Source organism: Phallusia mammillata, chromosome 5, assembly GCF_965637545.1.
Source record: "Phallusia mammillata chromosome 5, kaPhaMamm4.hap1.1, whole genome shotgun sequence".
Taxonomy (NCBI): Eukaryota; Metazoa; Chordata; class Ascidiacea; order Phlebobranchia; family Ascidiidae; genus Phallusia; species Phallusia mammillata.
Window position 1 is genome coordinate 12,963,671 of NC_137256.1, and position 17,598 is coordinate 12,981,268.

Consider the following 17,598-nt stretch of genomic DNA (forward strand, 5'->3'; position numbering starts at 1 on the left):
ACATAGCTTAAAAACAGTCAGTAATGCCATGATATCAATCTTGGCCATATTGGTTATAAAAGATCAAGCTTTTCGATTATCGAATTCGTAAAATCGTGGTCATATTGCAGAGTCCAGATGATGCAACGATGGATTGAATGAGCTGAGGACTGTTGACCTTTTTTCATCAACGTTACAATTAATTAATCCGTAAAGCAAAAAATTCAAATCACATTTTTAGTTTGACCGCTTTTGCATTGCAGTCATGCAGTGCTAGATTGTGACCCCTGCTTGCACGAGACATTCATTAAATTTACTTAAGGTTGTGAAAAAGAATTTCTCCTTCTCTTGATGGGCTTCAATGGTCATTGACCCCAAAAGTTAAGAAATAGGCTTCACACTACAACCCGTCGTCGGTGCACGACCGGTGTTAAATATGATCACCACAAACATTGCAGGACATTTATTTCGAATTGCTGTCAAAACCATCAAGCAGTCATAATTGTTGATATTTTATTTAGTGATAGACAGATTCACATTGAAATACAAATACCTAACTCACCACGTTCGCGTTTTACTACGTCGAGTTTCCAACATACGCGACGCATCACGCCAAGGTTCGCTCACACAAGCAGGCCATGACCAGTAACAAAACGGGTATGTACAATATTAATAAGGGGGAGAGGGGAGATTCTTTTGCGATGGCCTCATGGAGTCACAGCTCGCGCGAGCGTTCCGATGTAATAGCAATTACGACAGTTAAAAAGACGGACACAAAAGTACTGAACAGAAAAATAGACGAAACACGATCGTGGTTGTGGTTTGCGGGGGTCGGATCACACAAGGTGCTCGACAGGTAGCAAGCGACAACGCCAAGGTAAGTCTTAAAACACACATAGAGTAAAAGGGGAGTTCACTGTTGGGTTTGACCGCAAGCCTTCCGTTGGGTGGAGCAAAAGCCGATGTGCCACAGTGTGAGTGCCCTTCCGCGCTCGTTTGCTCGGCCGCCGAGCAGAACCGGACAAGAGAAGCAGTTCTATCCCGTGGTGAATTTGTCCTGCTGCAACAAATCAAAACGCGGCGAACAAAGATATTACCAGGGTCCGTAGAGGATCGAATTGAAAGCGCCGGGTGCGGACTGGTGCTGTTATTAGGTCAGACTGGTGCCGGGTGCGCCGCGCGGCCTCGCACAACACTTGGGAAAGATTAGCACACTAACAAGAAAACAAGCAAAGGGGAAAGCGGTAAGCAACATAATAGGAGGGGTGGCGAGAACATTAAAACGATTCCGCGGGTTCCGCCGCGACTTGATTCGAAAATTCATGAATTAAAATAAAAAGCGAGTGCCCGGAATTCGATCAGCTCCGGGCGAAATCCGCCTGATATATAATACAAGGGTAAAACGACAGATAAATAATAGCTAATTTACTTCTCAAAACGGCACATACGGAATTACCACACGTATAACAACTGCTGATTCTCGTGTCACGACGGGCAAATCTCAATGCAGCAAAGAAAACAAGTAAAGATCTATGAATGCTTCATGGATTAAAGTGTGGCTGGTGGCGGGCGGTGGCATGAGCGGTCGTGTCTGTTCGGGGTAGAAGAAACACGCGCTGGACACCTGTCCGCTATTACTATTTCTGTAAAAGTGATTAACGAATGCACACCCGGTTAGTAGTGCGGATAACGGCAGTTGCTGAGAGCGAAGAGCGATTCCGAACATAATCCCCGGGCGGAATCTTAATCTTAAATGAGAACACACAAGAGCGGGGTGATAGCCGCGAAAAATGACGAACAGAAGGTCGCTACGTTTCAGTGAGCGATTGCAAATCGATTTGTCATTATTGTGCGAGTCTGTATCAAAACGTTTCAACAAAACTGTGTTTTTCATTTAATCAGCCGATGGCGAAGGTGACCAGGACAATATGCAAAAACATAACCGGTGGCAAAGTGATATTGACTTGATTGCCGTATTAGGTTAAACTTTTTGGCGGACAAGCGCGAAAGTGGTCGATGACGGGTTATTGGGCTCAGCTTGCGTGCGCATGAGCGATCTCTGTGTAACATACGATTAGATACGAGCATATAAACATATATATTCACAAAATCCATGCGATACGGTAGCGAAGCGTTTAAAGAAGGTTGAAATAGGAAGGGTAGTGGTGATTGTAGGGTGGGACAAAAATTGAAGGATGTTGGGTTTTGCGCGTGCATGATTTGCTCCGAGAGTAATCGCGGGTGGCTCATCGGCGACAAGCCGACGGGACGAGCAAAAGATAATCTGCAGATAAGCGACCTTGTTTTTAAGCCGCCCCACTGCAAAGGAGCGGTAAAATGAACATTGCAATTTTACTCACGCATGCATACAGATAACACACGGTCTACAGAAGGGGGGAAGCAAAGAGGCGGGGAGTTCGCTCTACTTCTTAATGGTGGTTTAGTTGGTTCGGGTCAGGTGGGGGCGTTCATTGACCAAAGGAAAATTATTGCACATAGTGGACGTAACATTGGACAAAGAGACGTGCCGTGAATGTGGACTCGGTGGTTTTGGCTGTGCTCGCTCCCCCAGTACAACGAAGCAGCTTCCAATGTTTTGCAACTCAGGGGCGCTGCGTTTAGTTTCCGTTAACAATTCAAAATACTCTTGCGCAAAACAAAATCGTGTATAGATTTGGCGCAATAAAAAAAAAAACTAGTTAAGAGCTTTCGACAAAACTATTTTAATGAGAGATGGCTGGGCTGGTGTGGTATCCTACGTGGTAACTGTATGAGAGGCGCGAGGCCATTGGAGGAAACACTGGTCGCAAAACCACCGTTCTCAGTGAGCCATAACAACAACGAACATATAAATACCTAGGGAACGAAAACATTGTCTAGATGCTTAAGAAATCGGAAGTTATTTCAACGGGCGCGTGAACGCTCGGGTGGCGAAATGTCAAACTTCTGGAATCGGCGATTTCGAAAAGGCTACCAATTGAGAAAATGTTTGTGAGAAAATATTACGCAGTGCCAATGTTTCTCGATAATCTGATGCATAAAAAACGGGGTAGGGCGCACGTGTCCAAAGGGGAGGGAGAATTATTGTCAGATACAAAGACAACAGACACAAATCAGACACGATTTTGGGCTTTTTGACTCTGTCTGCATGATCCACTGCAAAGAAAAACAAGAGCGAGTTAGCTATAACAAAACATGTTCTTGCGTGGTTCGGTTTCCAGTGCACAGCTGGCAACTCTGCAGTTCGTGGTATGTCGCTCAGAGAGTTTTTGTTTTAAGTTATTCGAGTTGCGTCACCGACACGGCCGTGCAAAGGAGTGTCAGACAGCGAACGGCTACCGTCTTTGCGTTAATTCCAGACTTTCAAGAAGGAATCCCAGGACCCGGTGGCCACCGCCATTCCGTCCACGGTTATTCCAAGGCAGCTAACGCGGTTGTCATGTCCAGCCAAAACGCCTGTACAGAAAAATAAACTTTACGGATACCAAGAAGGTTGCATCATAAAAACACAGGCCACATTAAGAAGCTAAAAATGCCATCAGGCACTAATTGATGTAAAGTCACTAAACTTTGGCCAGCAAAACGCGCGAAGTCATTCAGGTCAAAAGGAGCGTATGCAGGCAGCCATCCTGTATAGGTGGTATAACCATTGTCGCAACCACACGCGTTTAACAGGAAGCGTGTAGTCGACTTAGTCATATACCTAATAATATGATCAATCAGCTGCACACAGTTTGAGTTGCAGCTACACACCCTGTTGCTTTGTGACATTAGAAGCTAAAAATGTACTGTTAATGTGAACAAAACGCGTTCTTTCGTTTGCTCATAGCCGCCAAGGTTGTAGCCTGGGGCCTATTCAATAAACCAGTATGCTAACCTGCTCTGTCGCCTTTCATTGCATCCCAAATATTGCAGTTAAAGTCGTCATATCCGGCAAAATACAGGCGACCACTCCTGCTAAAAGCTACGCTGGTGATGCCACATGCTATGTTGTCATTGCTGTAAACCATTAGTTCTTGGTCAGATCGAATGTCGAATAGTCGGCAAGTTGCATCATCTGACCCTGTTCCGAATGCCATATTGTTGGGGAACATCTGAAAATTAGGTAAACATCAGCATATGTTAAATTCTGGTTGCCTGACAAAAACTTACAACACCCAGAATTAATTTCAGAATCGGTTTTGTTAAATTATATTGGGAAACTGGAATTAAATAGTAACATACAGAAACAGCATTGATGTCAGATTCATGTCCACTAAAAGTCTGTTGACACATTCCGTTGCGCAAATCCCACAATTTTGCTGTGGCATCGCATGCTCCACTGATGAATGTGTTTTTGTCATCGGTTAATGAGAGTGACATAACATCACCGGTGTGGCCAGTGAAAGCTGTTGTCTGCATGCCGGTTTCAATATCCCACAGGGCACTAAAACAATAGTAGAAGCTATTCACACAACAGTCAGAAGTATTTATGAAATGTGGCAATATATTTTTAAATAGTTGCTGAAAATAGAATGGCTTTCAGAAAAATATAAATTTAGCCCTTTCAGTAACTTCTGTCATAATCTCCTAGCAAAAAACAAAACAACAATACAAGAACAAATATGATTGTGAAAACTTCACAGAAAATAGGCCTTAAAACAAGGTTTACTGAACTAACAGTGCAGTGGTGATCAATATGCTACAAGCGAAGTACTCATAAATTATTAACAGATGAGACAGCAGTCGACCAACACCAGCCTGCAGCACCAGTTGCTATTGAGTGAATCTGGACTGTGTTCATGCCTCCTTTGTGTTGTATTATAACCGCATACCACAGATTTATGCAAAACTTATTTACCATACTTTGTATGTTTTTAGTAAGGCAAAATAGTCCACAAATACAGTTTTACTATGTATAAACCACTTACCAAGTCATGTCTCCTGAGCTTGTGACTATCCTGGCATCATCCAAAAATCGACAACATGACAAATAGCCTGTAAAAAATAACACAATAGAAGGCATCCTAACAATATTAAGTGTTTTATGGGACACTTCGCTTGAAAATACATAGCCCAAAATTTGGTTCTTACCAGTGTGGCCATTTAGTTCTCTAGAAACTCTGACATTGCCTTCTCTGGTTTTAAGGCTGTAGATTGAGCAAATATTGTCCAACCCTCCGCATGCCACAAAGCTTCCAGAAGGGGCATAAGCACAAGTCATAACCCAACTTGATCGCAAAGGTATAGCATGAACCTATGAATTTAAGTATATAAGTTAATCTCTGTTTTTAAACTTTATGCAGTGATGACATCCACATCACATGTCACATTGTACATGTTTTATTGTTAACCACGACAGTTTTACCTTGTTGGTTGTATAGGAATCCCACAGAATAAGCTTTCCATCTTGTGAAGCACTGACTATATGCCTAGTATGCAAAATGTTAACATTAGATTCTTATGAAACAAAACATCAGGGCAGTTGAAACATTTTAAAAATTTCTTTTTTAATTTGTATGCTTATAAAAATGACAATTTGCATCTTACCTTGAATCCGTGCCCCAGTGCATTGCATAAATTTTTGCCAAATGGCCTCTCAAGGTTCGTCGGTTTCTCATTTGTACTCTTCCAATTACATCAACATTTGTAGCGACCTATCAAATAAGCACACAATCATCAGTTAAGTTCGAAACCAAATGTCAAAGCATAAGTATACAACTTACTTCAAGGAGTGTGGTGTCTCGTAACGCGTTTCGTTTATCCTGTAAATAAATTGCATAACATTACAATTGTTTACCAGAATATTTTTTTGAAAGTTTATTCAGTCACATAACAAGAATATATTGACAAAAACAAGACAACTTGCAATAATGACATTACTTACTCTTATTTCTCTTTTGATATTTTCAGCTTCATTTTTCAAATCTTCTACACACGACTGTTGATTAGGGTATGCCATGGTGTAGTGGCAATGTGAAGGTGCAGTGCTCAGTACAGTGCCTCCAACTGACGCACAAGGAGCTCAAAGCAGCAAATACAGTGTTGGTTGCTGAGCTACTAGAAAACTTATAAACAACAAACTTTTTCACAGACAGGTCAAACTGTGCTAAATTATTCAATTTAGTTCCATAGAAACAGCAACAATTCTGAAAAGAACAAAAGTGGAATTTCTTTGTAGGGAAAGAAGCAACCAGCAAACAGCTCACAGCAGCAGTCACTGACATTTGGTAACAAATCAATAAAATACATTTCCACCTCAGACAAAGAAATGGTATCCTAACAATTTAAGAACAAGGCTTTGCCTGGACATTGATCTCAAAATAAACTGTACAAATGGGTGCATACATGAAAATGTTGAATATAAAATTCTACCCTTGTGCTTGGCATTGACATTTTTTAAAAATAAAATAATCTTAAAACAGACCATTGTGCAGAATCTCACAATGCATATTTTTATAGTTGTTCGTGACAAAGTTGTATACATTATTGCCTGCTTTCAGCAACAAATAATTCAAATCTTTACAATTTTTTTGCAATACACATCTATGTTGTCACAAAATGCACACATTTGACACAATTTAAACGAAAAAAAACTTCTGTACATGCAACTTTTTTAATAAATCCACCAGTTTTAAACTATGGCTTGGCACCTGATAAGGGGAAGGTCATGTTGACTTTAGATTAGCCTATACAGAAGGGAGACACTAGCACAAGTCTTAAATACACAGTGGGACCAACCATCTTAAGGGCACTATGAAACTATGTAGATGTGTTAAAGGCAGCTTTGCACAAAAATCTTCTAAATGTATAGGTAACCCGAACAATTTTGCTTTCAAACGATTTTACTTGCAACATAACATAGCCAATTGTAACACAATGCTAACCTGCCTATGTTGTTACTTTGTCATGACCGAATTGCTGAAAGAACAAACATGAACCCCATTTACACTGTGACTTTTGGTTTCACACTAAAAAGGGGTAGTTACATCAATAAACATTTGGGACTTATGTATACTACATTTTACCCAGGATGTTTATTGGCCGGGTGAAAAATTAAGACATTGTTAAAGTGGATACTATCCCTAATAATATGCAAGGTGATGCTACACAGTAAACATAACTGTGATATTAGCTCAAAGACCAGAAGCTTATGATATAAATGCTATCATTTCCCACTCCCATTTTGCACGTTGAATTTTCACGAAGTATAACAGCAAACCTCCAGGTGAGAGTGATCATTACAAAATTAAAATATGAATGCCGTTTTTATTGAGTTTTAATATTTTTTTTTGTATAATCTTAAAATAAAAATGGACAAGATTTCACCAGAAAACAATTATATCTTTGACAATGTTACATGGAAAGTTAACGAAGATTTAGGCATGTCAAAGGCAGGTATAACTTGATAAAAGATAACTCATATTTACAATCAAATACAACATTTATGTCACATAAAGATTGTCTACCAATAACAGTATACCTATTTCCTCAAAACTATGGCTGTGGAGTTGGTTGAACATTTTTTTGACTGCACCTCCACAAACTGACTCTGAATCCAACCATATATATATATACAACTAACAACTTTATGATAAAATGTTACTGTCTTATTTACATAGAATTTTTATTAAACCTTCTACCAGTGGTTCAAAGTCCCTTTTAAACTCGCTGCGGTTTCAATCACCTATCTATTTTAATAAACTTGGACAAAACTCAAAGTTGCAACAAAATATCCTGCTTAAAACTGATAGTATGATACACAAAAACTAAATGAAGACAAAGCACATCATCAAAATAGAAACTTAACCATAAATTATCCTACAATACTGCAACGATTTCCTAAAACTGTGAATAAGAAAACTGCCTGGTCAATTTGGCCACGCCCACTGGCAACCACTGCAATACTACATTAGTTATCTTATAAGACAAATATGTTATGCAGTAAAGAATATATTTTAACTGGATAAGGAAATATATGTTTTATTAAAAGCATGGCAATAACAAAATTACCGTATTGCTAAAATTTATATTGAACCATCAAATTAAACAAGTCATTATGTGACAAATGGCAGCTATAATCTTAAAACGTGTTTAGCTTATTTTATCCTAAGACTTAGACATGCCAATCTATGCAACATATTTAAATAAAGTTCTAGCGGTTCATTTAGTCAAAAAAGTAAATGCCAGTCAGGCGGTCACTTCAACTGTTCACAATAAAACCAAATACCATACATTATCATGTTTAAATGTCTTTGTTAGCCACTAACTTTTTCCTGCAAAATTTCATTTCTTACACACTACACCAGTTTAATAATGTGATAAAGTTAAATCTGACCAAACGAAAGGTTAGGTTACAAAATGTCATATTAAAGATACATGTGAAGTAAAGAAATATTTTATCTCAATACAATCAGTGTCATGTTATCACTTTAACAATGTTTTACAATACCTGTGTGTTTTAGTGTGTTAACAAATTGAGAACGCAGAAGCATATTCGTGGCAATCAAAAGAAATACAAATATAGAATGTCTGGTATTGTGGATGTGGTGTTAAACATTGCCGTTATATGTTTAACAACAAATCAACAAACATAGCCAGTGCCTACAAAAATCAAGTATCAATGGATAATGTGATACCTAAATCAGAATACCAAAATAAATCTGAACATTACAATAACATGCATGCATTTGAATAGCACAAAGCTTCAATAAGTCTTAGTGACAGATGCAACTCAACAAACCTTTTTGGGACATCACTGACATGTATAAAGTACAAAGACCAGATTCAGGAATTGCCATGTTTCTTTTTATCAGTAAAACAGCAGTTTATTGCAAACAAGCAAAATTTAGTGCTAAATAATGGTAATCAAAGAACACTTTAATGTGGCACAACAGCAATTACTATTTGTAAAGTCATAACCGGGGGCCTGCCTTTTGCATAATACAGAATCTTAATTGCACCATAGTTTTTCATGTGTAGTTTTATTGACAATACTTGTGCTATGATGAGCATTGCCAAACCGTCCTTATTTCTAAGATTTGTCCATATTTTAAAGGCCAATGTCTCAGAAAAACTTATTGTCCTAAATTTCTAAGAAATGTCCTTATTTTTGACTGAGTCCTTATTTTCAACAATTACAAGTCAAATCCATGCTACAAGTAAAAGTAAACCTAGACTTAAAACTGTGAAAAGCATGAAGTATTTTAACGAACAAGGAGTTGCTGGAAAAGATTGTTTTGGGCAAAAAATATAGCATGTGACATGTCATGGCTCACATAAAAGCAAAGATTCATTCAAAAAAGCTTGCTTCATTCGAACAAAAACAGAATTTTTCATTCGTCCTTATTTTGGGGTCCATGTCGATGGCAACCCTGGCTGGCTACGATGGTAGGGTTAACAATAGTTTTGGCCTAAAATTCCTATAAACGTTCGAGGATGTGGATTTGTTTCACATCAATTATTTAAGAATGGTTTATTGTAATGTTTCATGATGTAGCATATGTCAATGAAGTGATAGAACTAGATGTTGTAGCTTTGCTGTAAATTGGTCAATGTGTTGCTACACTATGTTTGCAACACAGTGCTAAACACTAAACTGGAGATAGCTCAGATGCCCCATGACTATGTCTAAGCATCTATTTGACCATATTTGCTGAAAAGTGTACATAGGGCGTTTTTTTAGACTCACATGAAGGGCGTTTTTTAGAGGCAATTGTAAAAATACATTATCTTCCAGTAGCTAAACAAAACTGCCTGTAAGCATATATGGGACTTTTGCCCATTTGTTTAACAAAGATAAGGCAAAAATTGTAACAAATGAAAGTTGCCATTTTTTAAAACTTTGTCTTGGTAACATTTTTAAGTTTATGTCTACAAAACATCAACACTTTCTACCTGAGGATAACAGCAAGCTCAAAACATTCAATGAAACAAAGGCATTTAAATTTTTAATTATTATCAATTTAATAAAAATACCTATTTACAGGTTTCATGTGTAAATACACTGTGATCGTCAAATGTATTATATGAGTCTCACAACAAACAAATCCATGTTTTTAAAAAGTACTCAAAATGGAGGTGATTTTTGATCTGAGTGGACATAAATTTTTGAGAATATATATCAAAACAAATGTTTCTTTGCAACATTTAATATAAATCTCTACAAACAATTCTGAGCCACTCTGGAGTACACAATCTATGTAACCTAATATTCGAACAATGCAAATTACAAAATCTTTTCTAATAAAATGTGCAGTGAGTGCAAATACATGGCTTCATGCATGGCATTCTAATCTAATCCATGAATGTGTTCTAATGTACAGAAATAAAAATATGCTATCTGTTTAGAATGGCAAAATGCACATTTCACAGTAGATTGTATATTCTGGAGCAGATCACTGGAATACATTATGTTTATGTGAAGCCTGGCCACTTCACGGTACATTGCTAGCTTCAGTTTACAGTTACACATATCCGAAAATTAGAGTAACACATCAATTAACAATGTTCCGTTTTTGCCATAATCATTTCTGATAAAAAAGGAATTGACAAAATACAAAAAAATGAAAAGCATGTTTTGTGTGAAATTGCGCAACTACAAACCTTTACTAATGTTTATGGCTTGTTATAAGTTTGTATTAGTGTTACAGTTAAAAATCACTATAATCGCATGTGGCTGCAACAGCAATGGTCAGTGCTATTATTAAAACCTTCCATTGTGGCAAACTCATTGTTTTTTGCAGCAATATTCAAATTGACACCACAGTTTATTCTACTTCAGTTTTGATACTTATGAAAGCCCAACTTTTGGCACCTCTATTAATTTTTCTATTTACAGTTAATTAAAATATTTTTCCGATTTTAGTTGCTGATAACAATCAAACTCTTGATGATTCTCTAAAAAGTAGGTTGATGAAGTATGTATGTGCAGTTTGATTACTAAATCTATAAATATCATTTCACAACCACATACTTTTGTTTGTTTGAGTTATTCCTAATTTAAAAAATTTGTGTACTTTCATGAACATAATACTCCATCACCACTTAATCTGAAACTATTGAAAGCTGTAACACCAATAATGAAAATTTCATTATGAAATTTAATAATATTCAACCAAATATAGGATCTTAACCTATGAAATAAGTGGCAACACGAAGAAGCCATCACACAACATGCATTGGTAACATCAACAGTAAAGAAATGACAATTACATGCATGACTGTAATTTTCAACTGTTGCAAAATAAGAATTGATTCTCTCATCCTTTATCCAAAGTTCCAAACATGTTAGTTCACATATGTTTTGTACAAAAACGCTTGTAAAACACTTAAATTGTAAACACTAAGTACTAGTCTCAAGTGTAAACACAAGCATTTTTCTAGTTTAATAATTCAAACAAGAAACAAACAACTGGTCAAAACTTTTCTTTGTGCATCTATATTAAACGTTTTGACACTATTTCAGGCCTATAAAACAATTAAGTTGGTAGCTTGCTCTATTGTTTGCACATAAGAAAATGCTGAAAACCACCGTTGCAGCATTTATTTCCAGCATTTTGTCCTAAAACTACGTTCAATATACTCCTCAATTTCTACTTCATGGTTTACCATTCTCTCATATTTCTATTGGCATTTTCCTTTAGGCAACGCCCCGACGAGTCCCGGATGCAATAGTATTGAGTAACCCAAATCGATATCGACCAAGCTGTTCCGAATGAACGCACACAAAGCCACTTGTCATGCGACATGTAGTTTTTTTAATTGAATAAAACTAAAGTTATTTCTAAAAATTTAAAAACACAGCTATTTTTACAGAGAAAATCTTTCCATGCCAAAAATATTTGTAAACTCGTCAAGTTACTGTCTGATCCGAGACTATCATTCAAGGTTGCCATGTTGGGCGATTTTCGGCCAAAATCGGAAAAGTTTGATCTTGACCGGAAAATTTTGGTGATGTGGTTTAGCCAAATTTTTGCTGTTCTTTGAAATTTTAATTGCAATCTTTCCATGCGAACGAGCCACTCGACATGCAAGTGTTTCCACGGTGGCGGTTTTCCCGCCCAATTAGGCTGTTTGTTTACGGATTGCCAAAACGCATTTTTCGTTATTTTACAATTACATGCATATGCTTTGGTAAGCAAAGTAAGGACTTTATAGCCTCGTTTTGTGCTTGATTTGATGTACTTCGGGGCTAGTTTTGATAAACAGTTTGCTTTTTGCTTAATTAACTTTTTTGTGCTACAATGTCTTTTTTAACTTGGCAGTTTCAGGAATAGTCGTCGAACCACCCAGCGTGGTCAGCTCTTCATTATGACTGATTCAAAATTTCAGCAACATTCCTCGAAGAACTTTGATAACCACCAATAGTTTGCAATAAGTTTGTAGCTGTTTCTACTTATTAAAAGTCCCTACGTCTCGGAAAATCTACTGGACATATCTGTCAGTATTGCAGGGATTCTTTTGACATTGTTTAGTATTATTTTGTTGAACTAAAATATTGCCGAAATTTGTACCGATGGGTGACGCAAAGAGCATTTCCGAACATTCAAAAAGCAAATTGTGTGAAATTGGGCAGGAACTTGGCCGGCGCGCCTGACCAATATACAGATATAAAAAACCTGATCGGGATTCGTCGCCGGGAGTACCTACCCTGGGTCCGAACCCAGTTGGAAATAAAAAAAATAAAAATTGTGTGAAATTGCTGACGGTTAAGGCTATAGGGTTAGGTTTTATAATAAAGATTACAATAAACTTTAATAAAACTTAGTTCCTAACCTTATGTTTAGTTCCCATTCCAGCCTCAGTGTTAATTTAAATACCTGCTCTCTTTACATCGGCATTTAACACACTTTGGCAATATTTTATAGTTCAACAAAATGACACTAAACAATGTTAAAAGAATCCCTGCCATAACGGACACGCCATTCTTTTAAACACAAAACATACTGTCCTATACGAGATTTAGAATTATACCTATATAATAACAAAAAACACCTTCAGCATATTGAGTTGTGATGGGTGTAGTTCGAAATTTTAATTGCAAGTTTGTTTCGGGACCTATAAATATGAGTACAAACAGAAACATGTGCATATCTTTACTGACGCACATTCAATCATATGTAACGAAACAGTTCGTGTTAACGATTGGAACAACTATTACATCACAGTCAAAAAATGTGTAAGTTTAAATGGTTGATTAATATTCTTCGTTTTTCTTTTTGTTGTGCACTTTATACTTACATCAGTCCAATGGTCGTTTTCATAGAATAAACGCCTTTTTAGCGTACCTATTACAAAAATACGAATATGGAAATGGTTATCTGAAGTTTTTTTTTTAACAAACGAGCATTTAAGCAACTGTTCTAAGGCAACCTAATAAAAAAACGTCAACAAAGGTGCTCATCATCGATTTTCTTCGCCTTTTGTTACATTTTGTTTCAGCGTGAAGATTCTTTTTGTATTGTTTCGGCCCTTGGAGGAGGTATAACTGTAACCTCAAGTAGCCATTGTGATTGTGCGAAAAGCTACAAGGTACACAAATGAAGCTGTATGGTTTAGCTGAGAAGCAAGTTCGTTGGTGGTTGAGACATGTGGGATCCATGGTTTGATTAAAGTTGATTGAGAGCGGAACTGACATCTTAATAAGAAACAGAAAGTGTTTAAATCTCCATGTGGTTGTGGATTTAATTACGTGGTAGATTGTGTTACTTTAAAACAAAACCGAACTTTAGAAATTTGATCCACGTCGGGTACACGCGATGGGTGACCTCACGGCCTTTCTGACCTTTTCCAATAATTTTAGAGCACTAGTCATGAGTCAGGGTTGAAAACTAAAGGGGTGCCAATCGAAGAAGTTTATTTGAACTTGTTTATTATAGATAGTGCTGGCATAGTAATGATTGTTTCAACTAAGTATTTCATTTAGTTTCATTGGAAGATAACGTACAACACTTTCACATTCTGTTACCCTCTTGTGCCCGGTCACTATACAAACAACTTGACGTATTGTAAAAATAGAAACGGCTCGAGCGTTTTGACAAGGCAAGTAGGGAGAGCTATTGTGTGCAGAGCAAACAACATTGTTCAATATACCTTGTTGCCAAGGCAAATGTAGCAGGTTTGTGGTTGCTGATTCGCCTTTACTGTTACAAAGGAGTGGTAAAGAGTTATTGGTGAAGGCCATACTTTAGGTTATGTATGGTTGATATGGTATAATTATACTTTGTAGCAACTGCGATTTTAAGTAGCCACTTGTAACCAGTTAAGTTATCTGGTAACAGACTATATAGCTGCAGAATGGAGCAACAAGATGGGTTTGGAATTATCGATACAGAGCCCGATAAAGCCTCTTTATCTCCAGCTGAACAAAAAAAGTTGGAAAAAGCCGAAAAATCCCTTCAGAAGAAAAAAGACAAATGGAAAGTATTCGTTGACTTCTTACTTCGACATATGAGCATTGTGACGACAAAGTACGTAGCTTGGGAAAAAGAAGAATTCGATCAATTCAAGGTATTAATTGTGGCTTATTAATTTTATACTGTAAACGCGAAATTTGAAATCAACAGACAACCAGAAACACGCACGTTGGGCGGAGTAACAAACACCTAAAAATGATAGTGACAACAACATAAGTCGTGTAGTTGTGAATGCTGTGTGGTAGTTATGCTCTACTTGTACCAAAGTGTATGTTCACCGTGAGCAAACATTTCCGGTTATCCACAAAATCTACCAACACGAAGCACGACCCATTGTTTGCTCTTAGTTGCAGAACAATGGGCAAGAAACCATTCGGTTTTACTGCATGTGCTGACCTCCTATGTATCCCTACTGGTTGCTAAGACACGTTAACGTAATATGTTTCAAGTAGTGTTAGTTTTGCTAGTACTGGCCTGTAGTTATTGATTGTACAGTTTTGTAAATCGAAACCATTTTCAACTGTTGTGTAACTTTGACCCAACCACACGAGCTCGCACCGTCAAGCCAATTTCATTTTACTTTTTAGCAAGCGCTCGAGAAGGCTCAGCGACTGGATGACAAAGAATCTACAACCGCTGCAAAAACGTACAAAAAGCTTAAGGAAAGATCGGAAATCCTTGCAACGAGAAGATACTTCGGAGAGTGCAACAAAATTCGCAAGTACATCGATCTAGTGGCGCGTTTGCGGGGATTAAACCTGATTGCAAGAGATTTTTACAAGTCGCTAAAGAAGGGGAAAATGGAAAATCTTGAAAATGTTTTGAATTACCTTCAGTACTGGAAAGGATTTACCGGAGCCTCCTTTGACATTGGAGAGTTAAACCCGAAAGGTGTGGATCCAAATCATCCAGGTACTATTGTTAAGATTTCTGCTGAACTGCCAAACAGGTTACAAACGACGCCTAAAATCGATATTGTTGTTTAACTCTAGTACGCGCGTGATTGTTAACTTCGTTATTGTTAAAACGCTATTACACACCCTGTTAGCTAGTGGAGGTTTGCGACATCCAGTCCAAGAACAAATGCCTTGATAATTTACACTCATCTCTTCACGTTTTGGAGTCTGCTCTGCAGTTTTTTAAAAGTTGGACATTTAATCCGTTGATTAACACAGTGGCGTAGGCAGACGAAAATTTTGGGAGGGGCCAAATAGTTTGCTGTCTAATACAACTTTTTGCCAATGCTCGGCGTAAGGCGTGCTTTTACCAAACACGTGACTTGCCAAACTTTGGTTCGACGGAACAGCCAAACGCTTTATTGATTTATCCATGTCTACATAAACATAAAAAGCATGGATATCAGCGGACAACTTGGTGACAACAGTCATTTTTGTTAATTTATATATTCCTTTGATAGTTGAAAAACGGAACCACAATCATGAGGGACAAAAATACACAAACGTAAAGTTTCTCAATATACAACTTCGAAAATTTGGGAGGGGCAATGGCCCCTTGGCCCCTCCCTGGCTACGCCACTGGGTTAACACGGTTTCTGTTTCGCAGGAATGAAGTACGTTATGTGGCTGTGTTTGGTTCGTACACTGCTCAACCTTGGGCAGAAATTTTTAAAGGATGCTTCCGAAATTACTGAGATTCCATTGGTAGCGTCGTCAATTTACGTCCGATTTAATCTGACGGAAGAGCAAAGCGCTGTGTGCAACAGACTTGAAGATATACTTGCCACCCACGTAACAAGAGGTCAGAGCCTGCATAATAATACCTCAGTGCAGGGTTTTTTTAAGGTTTGGTTTGGGTGACCGCTAAGTAGTTTTAAGAGACCGCAAGTGTTTCATTTAAATACCAAAAACTGTAGTTGTAGTTGCAAGTCCAAATTTTGGGAAACCGCTGGAGAAACAAAACACCTTAAAAAACACTGCCTTAGTGAAAAGCTAGTCATGGGGTACTGACTTGACTTTGAAATAGCATAAACAAATAGGTTCGCAGAAATAGGAAAGTTATTGTACATAATTATGTATCAATTGTTTTTAAAAAAATGTTCAACAAACACACGTGAATTTCAGCCACTGGTATACAGACCGGATTTGGCGCTGATAAAAGCTTGAACTACAGTGGTCTTGCCTCCAGCCTGGAAGTGAAAAAGCGAAACGGGGTGACGAACAGCGCTCAACTGCCAGGAGAAAACGATCACTTGACGTTTGAACTTCCTGCAGAACCGCCCAAGGAGAAAAAGAAAAAGAAGGGTAAAAAGGGAAAGAAAGGGAGTGCCAAGAAAAAGAAACGAAAGTGACCTCAAATTGCCACCCACACATACACGATAAACTGAGTGTCGTGCAATACTGAGATTTTTGCTCAGAGGTTATTTATTTTTGTAGATGAAAATTGTTGCATAATTTCTTATATCTCCTCGCTATATTGTGCCAAATTATATTTTGTCAACCCTTTGCTCCATGACAATGACGGCCTTTTGAAACATAATTTATGTTTAGTTCGCCTTAATTTCGCCATGCGGTAAAATACGTGTCGGACATTCAGATGACAAAGCCGTTTCAAAACATGTACTTTACAATTCAAACTTTACACTCTGCACTTGCGTCATTGAAGCTACGGCATATTACTGGGATTTTCGGGCCTGGTAGAAGGAATACGAAGAAGAAATGCCACTATAAATTGGTTTGTCAGTAAATATATTAAACTCTCTTCCAAACGTTTTGATTTCCGTGATATCTAACTTGAAGGTTTGGTGAACAAGTCGACATTCTGAAGTGGTAGTTTAGTTATAAGTTTAAAAATATAATATGACCAGTGGTGGGATTCAGCCGGTTCGCACCGGTTCTATAGAACCGTACCACGAAATTTTATGAGATCAGCGAACCGGTTAGTATTAATATGTACTGTCAAAGAACTTTTTGTAACAGAACCGGCTGAAAACTATGACTATTATAATAGAAACGACTGACAAAAAGTTTTGATCCCATCACTGAATATGACCAACACCAAAACCAATGAATCAAAAACACACCAACTACAGAAAGCATGAGGTCGATCACCTCTGAAATGCCCACTGTCTAATGTTGTTTTGTTTCTGTTACAAATATGCCGAGTGATCTCATCAAAAACAGAGAAATCTCTTGTTTTTCTTGCTTGTTATTTACAAGGATCAAATCTATCAGAAATGTTGTGCAAATTTGACAACTGAGAGCAA

At 37.7% G+C, this 17,598-nt stretch overlaps 2 protein-coding genes across 2 annotated transcripts; one reads left to right on the forward strand and one right to left on the reverse strand.

Annotated features, from left to right (window-relative positions):
• Positions 1 to 478: 478 nt before the first annotated feature.
• Positions 479 to 6,129, reverse strand: LOC145228455 (guanine nucleotide-binding protein G(I)/G(S)/G(T) subunit beta-1-like). The gene is made up of 9 exons (XM_080093509.1): positions 5,846 to 6,129; positions 5,685 to 5,723; positions 5,509 to 5,615; positions 5,327 to 5,390; positions 5,053 to 5,215; positions 4,890 to 4,956; positions 4,204 to 4,405; positions 3,857 to 4,073; positions 479 to 3,435 (listed from the first exon to the last, which is right to left on the reverse strand). The coding sequence occupies exons 1-9, from the start codon at positions 5,918 to 5,920 to the stop codon at positions 3,329 to 3,331; spliced, it is 1,041 nt and encodes a 346-aa protein (XP_079949635.1). The 5' UTR covers positions 5,921 to 6,129; the 3' UTR covers positions 479 to 3,328.
• A 7,719-nt stretch (positions 6,130 to 13,848) lies between these two features.
• LOC145227905 (uncharacterized) lies at positions 13,849 to 17,588 on the forward strand. The gene is made up of 4 exons (XM_080092862.1): positions 13,849 to 14,469; positions 14,963 to 15,287; positions 15,939 to 16,133; positions 16,457 to 17,588. The coding sequence occupies exons 1-4, from the start codon at positions 14,257 to 14,259 to the stop codon at positions 16,681 to 16,683; spliced, it is 960 nt and encodes a 319-aa protein (XP_079948988.1). The 5' UTR covers positions 13,849 to 14,256; the 3' UTR covers positions 16,684 to 17,588.
• The last annotated feature ends 10 nt before the right edge of the window (positions 17,589 to 17,598 follow it).

Bases quoted from the DNA above. Each gene is read 5' to 3' on its own strand.
- LOC145228455 (XM_080093509.1), bottom strand. From the start codon at position 5,920: ATGGCATACCCTAATCAACAGTCGTGTGTAGAAGATTTGAAAAATGAA. The intron at 5,216-5,326 runs GTAAAACTGTCG...TTAAATTCATAG, and splicing joins ATTCCTATACAACCAACAAG to GTTCATGCTATACCTTTGCG. The intron at 3,436-3,856 runs GTTAGCATACTG...TTTTCTGTACAG, and splicing joins AATGAAAGGCGACAGAGCAG to GCGTTTTGGCTGGACATGAC.
- LOC145227905 (XM_080092862.1), top strand. From the start codon at position 14,257: ATGGAGCAACAAGATGGGTTTGGAATTATCGATACAGAGCCCGATAAA. The intron at 14,470-14,962 runs GTATTAATTGTG...TTTACTTTTTAG, and splicing joins AAGAATTCGATCAATTCAAG to CAAGCGCTCGAGAAGGCTCA. The intron at 15,288-15,938 runs GTACTATTGTTA...TCTGTTTCGCAG, and splicing joins TGTGGATCCAAATCATCCAG to GAATGAAGTACGTTATGTGG.